The sequence below is a fragment of the Canis lupus genome, chromosome 23 (genome assembly GCF_048164855.1).
Source record: "Canis lupus baileyi chromosome 23, mCanLup2.hap1, whole genome shotgun sequence".
Taxonomy (NCBI): Eukaryota; Metazoa; Chordata; class Mammalia; order Carnivora; family Canidae; genus Canis; species Canis lupus.
Genome location: NC_132860.1, coordinates 15,847,748 through 15,859,362, shown reverse-complemented (window position 1 = coordinate 15,859,362; position 11,615 = coordinate 15,847,748). Strand labels below are relative to the sequence as shown.

The following is an 11,615-nucleotide window of genomic DNA, read 5'->3' as shown; positions in this document are numbered from 1 at the left end:
AACACTTTAAACTTACTGTGTACTTAGAATTGTTCTGGTGTGAGGCTTTATACAAGTATAAACTCATTTAGTCCTTAATAACCATTCTGTGAGGTAGGTCCTATTGCAGCCTCATGACATAGGTAAAGAAACTGAGTCATGGGGAAATGGAGTTAACTTTCCCAAAGTCACACAAATAGCAAGTGGCAACATCTTTTACAGTTAGAGTTTTTGTTTTCCTTAGTACTTATTCATACTTTTATATAATGTTAAGTTCCTAAGAAAGGCATTGCAATAAAATAAGTCCTCCTAAGGAGGCATTTCTCATGTTTTGGAAGCATTAAAAATATTCTTTAATATAATAAAATAGTTTTTTTTAATAAAATAGTTTTAAAGCAAAGAATGGGGTGTTCATTTCATCTCTCATTTTTCTCAACAATGTACTAGCCTGTGAGTGAGTTCCTAGTATAGACTTAAAGCGTGCAGAGCTCCATCTATCATCCACCAACCAGAGTACATCAGAATGAAATTGCCTTACCAGATAAAGAGTTATGTAAAGGCTACATATCTTAGGTGTTTCATTTTCAAGAGTGATCACTTCTGTTCCTGGGATCCTCTGGATCCTGGCAGCGGACTTGAGATAGGCTATCACTTCCTTCAGGAGTTCTTAAAGTGCCCGTGTTGGTATATTACAAATTATTTTGGTTGGATTTTTAGTGTGTTGCTTATCTGGAAATTCTCATATTCATATATCAAAATATGTTTTTACAGTTACATAAAGTTATCTTTAGCTAGTCTTCATGAAAATCCATTATATATTGTATTGAATATATTTTAGAGAACATAGAAACATAAATGTTTGTACTTATTTTTTTTTTTGTATAATACTTACATTACTTCTTTACCTTTTTTTCCTCCAGGTTTTTTTTTTTTTTTTTTTTAAGATGTTAGGCAATATGCACATCTGGGATAACTGTCAGTATATGCACGGTCATGGGGTTAGCCACCCTAATACATGAGTAAATAAGTTAATTCCAAGTCCAGATTAACAGAATTTACCAGAATCTTTATTTAAAAAAATATGTTGAATCAAAAATTGTGGATTCATTTACATATTCCTTGTTTTATTTTATTATACTTAATGTTCCTTGTAATCTGAGATATTTTATTTCATGCCCATAGGCTCCACTGGACCATACCAGTGACAAGTCTCTTCTTGATGCTAATTTTGAGCCAGGAAAGAAGAACTTTCTGCATTTGACAGATAAAGATGGTGAACAGCCTCAAATACTGCTGGTAAACTTTTTTTTTTTTAATATCTTTTTTTTTTTTTTTTATTGGTGTTCAGTTTACCAACATACAGAATAACCCCCAGTGCCCGTCACCCAATCACTCCCACCCCCCGCCCTCCTCCCCTTCTACCACCCCTAGTTCGTTTCCCAGAGTTAGCAGTCTTTACGTTATGTCTCCCTTTCTGATATTTCCCACACATTTCTTCTCCCTTCCCTTATATTCCCTTCCACTATTATTAATATTCCCCACATGAATGAGAACATATAATGTTTGTCCTTCTCCGACTGACTTACTTCACTCAGCATAATACCCTCCAGTGGTAAACTTTTTAGAAGCCTTATATTCATAATTTTTCTGTACTGTCACTATTGGGAAGAAATATTCCAAAGGAAGGAGAGAGATAATTTGTAATTTATGTATAATAAATTATTTTTCTGTTTTATGTTGGCTTACTGTAAGTGTATATGTTAACATGGCAACAGTGGGCATCTAGAGCACTGTTGCTTGTGTTTGTAGCATGGTCTGTTGCTGCCCTGGAAACAGGGGTTGCTGTTTTCAAGACTACCACCACAACAGGTATGGGGTAGATCCAGAATAAGTGAAAACACTACAGAGAGTTCCTATTATGTGTCAGTGGTTTCTCCTTTGGTTAAGCGTTTGCTTGGTTGCTGTAAGTCCTTGGCAGTTATGCCTGGATTTTTCTGTATTTTAGGGTAGGGACAGACCCCAAGAATTCTCCACTCTGATAATTTTGCTCCTATTCTCACCCGCCTTTCTGGAAAAATTACTTTTTCAAGTTACGTGCTTTTTATTTCTAATCTTTTAGTATTTTGCCTCAGTTCATATTTCTGTAGGCTTTCCGATATGGTCCAGTGGCCCTAGAGCTCATCTAATCCAGTAACTCCCAATTTGAGGGTTACTCCTAAAAAAGATTGAGAAAACTTGGTCTGATTTACCTTGCTATTTTACAGGCTGAGGAAACTAAGGCTCACAGACTTTATCGACTTTTTCAGAACGCTCCTCTTCAATGAAACTTCACTCAGGAAAAGTTCTTCTATTTGATGCTTTTCATGTAGAAGTCTGTTGTGAATTAGAATACTTGTCTGGTCAGTAGACAATAATTAAATACAGAGCATCCATACTGAAGCAATACTAGAATATGCTCTATCTCATCACTTATTTTTAGGACATCGTGAGAAGATTTTGATTAATCTGAATGACATTGAAATATAAATTACCTATTTTGGGAACTCTAAATCCACAGTTTGGGAATTTTTAAAAATGCACAGTAATTACTCTTCAGCTGTGTCTTAATTATTTATGCTGATTTTATATCCCTGAATCCATTTTAACATCTTCGTTAATAGGAAGTTTTATTGGAGACAATAGGAAATGATCCATTTTATCCAAAACTTTTTAAGTATGGCCTACCTGCTAAGTCTACTTGGCAAGGATGTTATAAAAATAAATGACAGACCATGTCATCAAAGAGTTCACAATGGAACTTTCTCCTTCTCTCCTATAAACAAAATTTGAAAGAGAGTTAAGGGAAATTGCAAAAGTAAGAACTTTGAAAAGAGACATGAGCACCTCTCCACAGTGTTTTACATTGGGCATCTATCGAGCCTTCCTATGGGAAATGGTGAGAGTATGCATGCCTTTGAATATTGTGGTGGTAATAGTAATGCCTTGTGTTTTTTTCATTGCCTCAGCAATTAGTATGTGTTTTTTTTTTTTTCCCATTGTTTCAGCAACATATGCCATTCAGTAAATATTGGTTATGCTGCATTTTAGGAGGATTCCAGTGCTGGAGATGATAATGTCCATGACCGATTTATAGGTCCACTTCCAAGAGAAGGTTCTGTGGGCTCTACCAGTGATTATGTCAGCCAAAACTACTCCTATTCATCTATTTTGAATAAATCAGAAACTGGTAAGATTTATTACTATTTTTGTGGTCTTTTCACAAAATCATGGTGTGTTAGACTCAGTAATCGGAGAGCTCTCAAGCCTAATCCTCTCATTTTATGGATTAGAAAATTGAGACCCAAAGCAAGATCACTAGTTAACAGAAATAGAACAATAATGTGGCTTCTCTTTCCCTCAACTCGTTGTTTCCCTTACTATATTGTTACTGCCACTATTTAGTAATAAAGTAAAAAAATATTGAATACTGTATTTTGAGGGAAGACTTTTCTTTTTGTTAGTTTTCTATTTTGAATCTAATCTTAAGGTGACTTTCTTTGGAAGGAGTTTCTATTATATCTTCATGGATTAGGATAGACTCTGGGGGGATACTTCCATTTTGAAGCAGATGGGCCAAGCTTATTAGACCTACTGTGTCATATTTTAGTTTAATCATGTGTTTGAAACTAATTGTGTAATTTTAAAATTCCTGTCAACTTTTTTTCTGAGCATTATTAAACTTAGAATTTTGATTTTTTTCAATTTATTGAGCACTAAAATTGCTTTATGTAAGAATTTATCCCTTTATCTGTAAGGTTGATTAATTGCCTTACATATAGTCTGAGTACTTCTACATAACATTTGATCTCACAGCAAACCTTTGCAGTAGATACTATTATTCATGTTAAAAGAAGTGGAACCTGGGTTCTGAGAAGCCTTCGATTGCACAGCTGGTACTGCTAGGTGTGACTGCAGAATCTCTAAGTACTTCAGAAACAGAGATGGTTTTAAGTACTATATGCAAGTATCTAGTATGAAAATAAAACTATAGCATAACATTGCAAATGTTGTCCTAATGTGATCTGTAATTTTCTAGTTAATATATTTTGTAATTAAAATGTAGAATAATGTCCTCATAGCTGATCATTTGTACAGGCTTACTGGCGTATTTGTTCTGAAAATACCAGTAAAAGCTGGTCATGTTTGGTATTTAGAATCATTTGTATCAGTAGAACATTCTATAGTTAAGTACCAGGAATAAAAGAGGGTACAAAATTATTTTCTGTTTCAGATAATAGGAGATAATAAAGCTGTTCATTGTTACACTATCTGTCTAGAATAGTGATTCTCAAATTTTTGTTTCTTTAAAAGTCATTTGGGGACACTTGTCAAAAGTGGGTTCCAAGGCATTACTTCTCAAAATTTCTGGTTAGATAAATTCCATTTTGTTTTAAATAAGCACCCTAGGTTATTCTGAGATAGTTGGAATACTTTGAGAAAGTTCCAGATTTAACAAATCAGGATTCTTGAACTATTTGCTTTGTATTCTGACAACCAATTCAGTCCTTTATGTAGGAGTATTTACAGAACTCCTACTTTGTGCTGTATGCTCTATGGCTCTATGATGCCTATAAATTCCTAGAGACTGACTCATACTTTAAAAAAAGTTCTTTCTCTGATTATACAAATGTAATACATGCTCATTGTCATACTTTAAAATGAAGAAAGTGAAAATCCCTATACTACTAGCAGAAACTACTTAGTGATTTTGCTTATTTCTATTTTATCTTTCCTCTCCATATGTGTGCTTTTAAGAAAATGGGGTATCATATGTTATGAGCATTTTTTACTGTGTATTTTTCTTTAATTCTCTATGATAAACATTTTCAATGCTATTATATAGTATTTTAATATAGGATTTTGAATGACTGAAAAACAGTATTTCATTGAATGATTTAGATATTTAAGCAAATTATTACTGATGTTATAATGACATTTAAAAAAAAAAGATTTTATTTATTCATTCATTCATGAGAGACACAGAGGCAGAGACACAGGCAGAGGGAGAAGCAGGCTCTGTGCAGGGAGCCCGATGCAGGACTCGATCCTGGGACTCCAGGATCATGCCCTGGGCTGAAGGCAGGTACTCAACTGCTTAGCCACCCACCATCATAGTCCCTATGATGAACATTCTTGTACATAGGTTTTTATTTTTATTTCTGATTATTTCCTTATTTTTATTTCTGATTCTTTCTGTTCATTGAATTACTGTTGAAGTTTATTTAAAAAAAATTTAGAGGCCTTTGTTCTAAATTGTCACGTAATAATAGCCTTCATTCCCAATTATATTTCTCATGCACCTCTACTCCACTCCTTTTTCCTACCTGTATATTTTTCCTCCAGTTTTCTAGGGGTCCTGCCTTTCTGAACTAAAATAGTTTATAAGTATCCAAAGTAGTTGTGTTTCAAACATAATGTTGTTAGTGACTATTGAATTTGCATTTTCCTTAAATTATTGTAAATCTTGGCACGGTGTACAAAGTATTTTTATTGGAAAATGCCATCATGATTTTGACCCAGGGCTCCAGGAACACATTTCTCCTAATGCAAGAGGTTTAGGGATTTGATATATTCTTTTCTGTCTCCCTTGCCTACCAACCCCCTCGGGGTAGCTAGCCACTGTTGATAGGAGGTACTATGAGCCGGCCAGGGTGGGGTATTGTGTATATGAATACTAAGGGATAAGGAGCAGATTGAAGGCTAATATGGACTTGAGGTGATCCATTATCTGAATCTATGATAACTGTCCTTGGCCAGTTTCTTTAACAATTCTTTTATTTTATCAGCTCTAGGAGTTGGCCTGTTGCATTCTATATTCTTCATTTGGACCGTTTGATGGCTACTTCATTACCTGCTGGTTCTGTTCAGGATTTCTTTCCACATGTGCCCCTCACAGAATCACCTTCTTTTCCCTTAGTGGCTCACATTTACAGTATTGATTCATAGCTGTTTAAGTTATAGGACCCTTTTTATCTTTAAGATTTTATTCATGAGAGACAGAGAAAGACAGAGACACAGGCAGAGGGAGAAGCACGCTCCCTGCATGGAGCCCAATTCAAGACCCCAGGATCATGACCTGAGCCAAAGGCAGACACTCAACCACTGAGCCACCCAGGTGTCCATACAGGACCCATTTGATAACAATTGTCATTTGAAGTTTTTTGATGTGGGGATCCCTGGGTGGCGCAGTGGTTTGGCGCCTGCCTTTGGCCCAGGGCGTGATCCTGAAGACCCGGGATCGAATCCCACGTCGGGCTCCCGGTGCATGGAGCCTGCTTCTCCCTCTGCCTGTGTCTCTGCCTCTTTCTCTCTCTCTCTCTGTGACTATTATAAATAAATAAAAATTAAAAAAAAAAAAAAAAGAAGTTTTTTGATGTGGACAATGCTTAATGACAAAAGATTTCTATTCAGTAGCGCTTTTATGAATATTACTGAAATCTTCATAGTTTTGCAAATAGTACCTTTACATGAGACACTGTTCATTCTCTGCAAATATGGTGCGAAATCAAGTACAAATGACTATATGTTTTTCTATATGATTTTTATTGCTAATGAGAAAATAAAGAACATTGGTAATAATTAAGTACTGCCACTCCCTCCGCTTAAACTCTCTTTTCCTATCATCTTTTTTTTAAGCCCGGGGAAGGGAAACAAGTCACCCATAAATGATACATAATTGGTATATGGGTACACAAAGGACAATAATAGTATTCATCCTGACTGTTGAGTGATTACGGGAAGGAGATGGAGAAAAAGGGAAATTCCAGGCAGTCTTAGCCAACAAGACGTAGACCAGCCTTGTCTCCTGGCCAAAGCACTGTTGTTTGTGTCAAAGAATCTTTTTATATGAACTAAGAATGAAATAATACTTCATTATTAATAATCAGGGCAGATATCATACAAATTTGTGTTTCATATGCACTTTCCCCTTAAGTGCACCTGCTGCTATGCTAAGTAGTAGGATAGAGAGATTAATAAGATTTGATCCCTCCACTCACAGTCAGATAGGGAAGACATATAAGTAAATAGGTCATTACAGAATAGTGAACTGAAGGCTCCAATATAGGTTAAAGACAGAGTGCTATGAAAACAACTCAGATCGGGGATGGTTAGGAATTGAAGCAACTTAAAATTCTAAACGATGTACAGTAGAATGCACACACACACACACACACACACAGTAGTTTTTTTCCCCCTTTTTTTGAGAGGGGGGTGGGGAAGAGAGACTCTTAAGCAGCTTCATGCCTGGCATGAAGCCTGATACAGGGCTCCATCTCACAATCCTGATATCATGCATGAACTGAGCCAAAAATCAAAAGTTGGACATTTAACCTATTGAGCCACCCAGGCACCTCTATAAACACAGTATTCTTAAATATGAAAGGCATTAGAAATAAAAACTTTTTTTTTAATTTATTTTTTATTGGTGTTCAATTTACTAACATACAGAATAACCCCCAGTGCCCGTCACCCATTCACTCCCACCCCTAGAAATAAAAACTTGAACCTTAGTCCAAAATGAAAACTGAGCAGCTACTTGATCTCTTCTTAGAACCATACAGATAACATGAAATCTGTTCTTCTTTTCCGCAACTGACCAAGTTTTAGCATGCATATTTGTCCTTTCATCACTTTTGGCAATATAGTTATCTACAGAGCCTAGCTTTTCTCAAGACATTATAGTTGGGAAATTGAAAAAGTATTTTGAAAAACTTCAGTGAACACCTTCAGCATCTGCTGAGAAGAGATTTGATTGATTGATTTGAAATACCCAAGTCATTCAGTATTAGCTGGGAGTAAATAAGTTTAATTATTAAGCAAAGTGTTTACCACATTTTGCTCACTTAATGAGGTATAACTAAAATGATGGGACTGATATTTTTTTGGTGTATATGTATCTCATAAACTGGGCCTAAAGTCTACTTCAAAGGAGAAATTTCAAAAATGTTCTCAACAATGGTAGCCATATCCAAACAAATATATAAGCCTAAGTAATTTTAAACATTCACTTGAACTTTAAGTTGCTATGAGCTTCTCCCTTTTTCTCCCTCTTCCCTTCCCCATTCCCTCTCTCTATTCTTGCCTATTTCTAACTTCTTACTTTGTAGTCACTCTTTGCATAGTGTGCTGATGTAAACAATCTCATACTTCATGTGCTTGTTAAAATAGAGGAAGTCATTCTAAGTTATATGTAAAATGAATTTATCTCCTATGTTATTAATTCTTGGCATAAATTGGTTTATAAGGCCTGATAGCATGCATACCTGGTTCAGTTCAGTCTTCCTGTTTCAGATGTGTGATAGTTAAAGTAAATGTTTATACTTTTCCACTTTAATCAACAAGTTATCAATTTGGGGAACAAAGATTATTTTTATATCAAGTAAACATATTGAAGTACTCCTCTTTAAATTTTATTAAATGCTGCATAATATCCTTGTATATCTCTGGACATTTAACAAGATATCCTCACTTTTTCTGAGAAACAAGATTTACATAGTACAGCATTTTAGAAAAAGGGGTCTTTCTTAGGTATTGTTGAAAAAATTTAAAGTAATTTCCAACTGAGTAACCTTAACCTCTCAATTTTTACTGTTCATTAAATTCTTATTTTTTTAAATGTAAATGCTGATTTATATATACTTGTGTTTTCTTTTTAAAGGATATGTGGGATTAGTAAACCAAGCAATGACTTGCTATTTGAATAGCCTTTTGCAGACACTTTTTATGACTCCAGAATTTAGGAATGCATTGTATAAGTGAGTATTCAAAGAAAAATTTTATAAATAAAACCGATATAAGAATGAAAGTACAGGTTTTAACTGATAAAATCTAATTTACTTTCTTATACTTATTTGTAAAGTTTGGGGCATTTCTCACTTGTAAAACACATCTTGAATACTATATAAGAAAAAGATCTTATGAGAGATTGACATATAAAATATTTGTGGAGAGAGAAAACCGTCCATGTGTAGACCAGAAAAGGATAAAATTAATAAGATTTACATTTGGGATAAATTACCATATTAAAGCTTCCCTCACTTACATCTTTAATGTCTTTATAAAGAAATTTTATAGGGGCTTTTAGGCTTTTTGTGATAATCTAGATATTTAAACCATATTCTTCTTTCCTTACACTTCTCAATTTAAGACACAGTTATCTTTTTAAACCTGCAGACTTTGTTTCTAATTAAAATATAATTTAGAGCTGTCCTTTGAGGGTTGTGTGTGTGTGTGTGGTGTAAAAGCCAGTATTGTATACTTCAGGTACTTTAAAATGCTCTATGAAGGAAATCCTTTTTTTTTCTATGAAGGAAATCCTACTTAAATAAACCGTAAAAGACAATTATTTTTATGAGTATCTTATTATAATACGTTTAATATATCTTGTGTATTTTCTTTAAGGTATGCATACTTATTTTTCAAGACATTTTAAAGTACAGATTAACTAATTTTACCCTTGTGTTATTTTGAATAAGATCCTTGAATATATATTTAAAGTATTTTTGGAACTTTTAATATTGATTGTGTTGCTCAGACAACATTATATTATCATTCCATTCATGTGGAAGGTCATCATCTGAATTTACTTTTGAACATAGACCTTGTAATGAATCCCTCTGTACCCATCACCTAGCTTTGTATATTATCAACTCGTGATCAGTCTTTTTTATTTAATATCCTCTATTCTGATTATTTGGAAGCACACTCCTGTTGTATCATCCACCTGTAAATATATCTCAGGTTATTGCTAATAAGGTTTCCTTGATTGCCTCATAATTTTTACAATCTGTTCAAATTAGGATCCAAACGAGAGCCATACAGTCAACTGACTGTTAAGAGTCTTAGTCTATTTAATTTATTTTTTAATCCCCTTCCATCTTTTTTTCCTCCTTACAGTTTATTCCTTGAAAATAAATATATTGAAAACTGGTATCATTTATCCTGTAGTTTTCCACAGTTTGGATTTTGATAGTTGAATGCAATCGTGTCATTTAATATTGTTCTGTTCTCTGTATTTTTATGAATTAATAATTAGAAAAAGAGACTTGATCAGATTCAGGTTTTATGATTATTTTTAGATGAGCTTTGCCTTTCATTCATGTTGCCTTCTTATGCTTTTTCTTGTTAAAGTCTAAATTTCTTCTGTATTTATGAATTAGGGAAAGGCTGCTATTTCATTAGATAATAATAGCTTCAGTTAATAGCCAAATTCTGAATACCCCCAGAGTCAAGGTCTTACATTATTATCACGTTAATATTAATGATAGCTTTAAAGAATAAAAATGTTTTATAAATAATATTCAAATATTTTATTTCAATAGGTGGGAATTTGAAGAATCTGAAGAAGATCCAGTGACAAGTATCCCATACCAACTTCAAAGGCTTTTTGTTTTGTTACAAACCAGCAAAAAGAGAGCTATTGAAACCACAGATGTTACGAGGAGCTTTGGATGGGATAGTAGTGAGGGTACTAATTTCTCTTGTAATGATAAGTGTTTCTAATATTCAAAGGAATTCTGGGAGACAATATTATAAACAAGATATATTAATAACTTAGTTAACTTTACTATAGACCTCATTGCCTTTTGTTGGAATTTAAAAATAGCTTATTTTTAAAATTTAAGAACTAGGGGTAAAGTTTTGATCAATTAAAATTTTCTTGTGAAGAAAGTTTAGTTAAACTCTTAATTTTATGTACGTAAACTAAAATTTTTAGTTTGTTGTCCTAGATTTTTCTTAGTATCTTTCTTAACTCTCAGTGAAAAGTAACAAAAATAGCAAATATTATAGCATTGTGAAGCATATGTTACTTTCCCATGTTTTTGACAATTTGCTTTTAAACAAACTAATGTTTAATTACACTAAATTTATTGCTGTTTTTAATTAAATTTTATCTTAAAATAGCTTGGCAGCAGCATGATGTACAAGAACTGTGCAGAGTCATGTTTGATGCTTTGGAACAGAAATGGAAACAAACAGAACAGGTAATTCATCTCAGGTTGAAGGGAATGTTTTCTAATAAATTATTCATAAGTGACTTTTGTTCTATTGTAACATTTTTAAAACTTTGGCATTAGTCCAGTATCAAATGGGGAATTGAAAGTACTAGGTTCTCACTTAGCCATTAACTGAGTCCTACAGATCCTCATTAAACCACCCTAGACCTCATTTCCTCATCTTTAAAATAAGGAAGTTGGTTTCTATGATCTAGGTGGTGTCTTTTTAACTGAAAACTATATAATTCACATATAAATATATACATACATGTGTGTGTTTGGTTTTGGGGGATTTTTGAACAATATATTCAGATATTTACCAAGTAAATTATATGTATTGTTATCTATAGCAGGTTAAGTATAGTTGAATATTACCTTCATTTTGACCAAGGAGATACTCTTTTGACTTCTAAGATTCCTGTTAATCTGACTCTTTTGCCAGTAGAAAAAGAACAGGTTAGAAATGGGGAGAGCATTAGATACACCATTGTGGGATGAAGAGAAGGCTGAACTGGGTGGGATTCAGAACTCAGGAAAGAGGAGGTTTTATACTGGCTCTAATTATGGGGGTTGGGGTATCATAGGGATAAAAAGGGAGGA

General features: G+C 33.7%; 1 protein-coding gene across 4 annotated transcripts in view; it reads left to right on the top strand.

Annotated features, from left to right (window-relative positions):
* USP47 (ubiquitin specific peptidase 47) overlaps nt 1-11,615 on the top strand; it is a 117,520-nt gene that overhangs the window by 47,554 nt on the left and 58,351 nt on the right. For all 4 annotated transcript variants that reach the window (XM_072794059.1, XM_072794060.1, XM_072794062.1 and 1 more), the window contains 5 exons: nt 1,162-1,275; nt 3,067-3,205; nt 8,678-8,774; nt 10,341-10,486; nt 10,924-11,003. In XM_072794059.1, the coding sequence (XP_072650160.1) occupies nt 1,162-1,275; nt 3,067-3,205; nt 8,678-8,774; nt 10,341-10,486; nt 10,924-11,003 (576 nt within the window). The remainder of the gene's footprint in view (nt 1-1,161; nt 1,276-3,066; nt 3,206-8,677; nt 8,775-10,340; nt 10,487-10,923; nt 11,004-11,615) is intronic.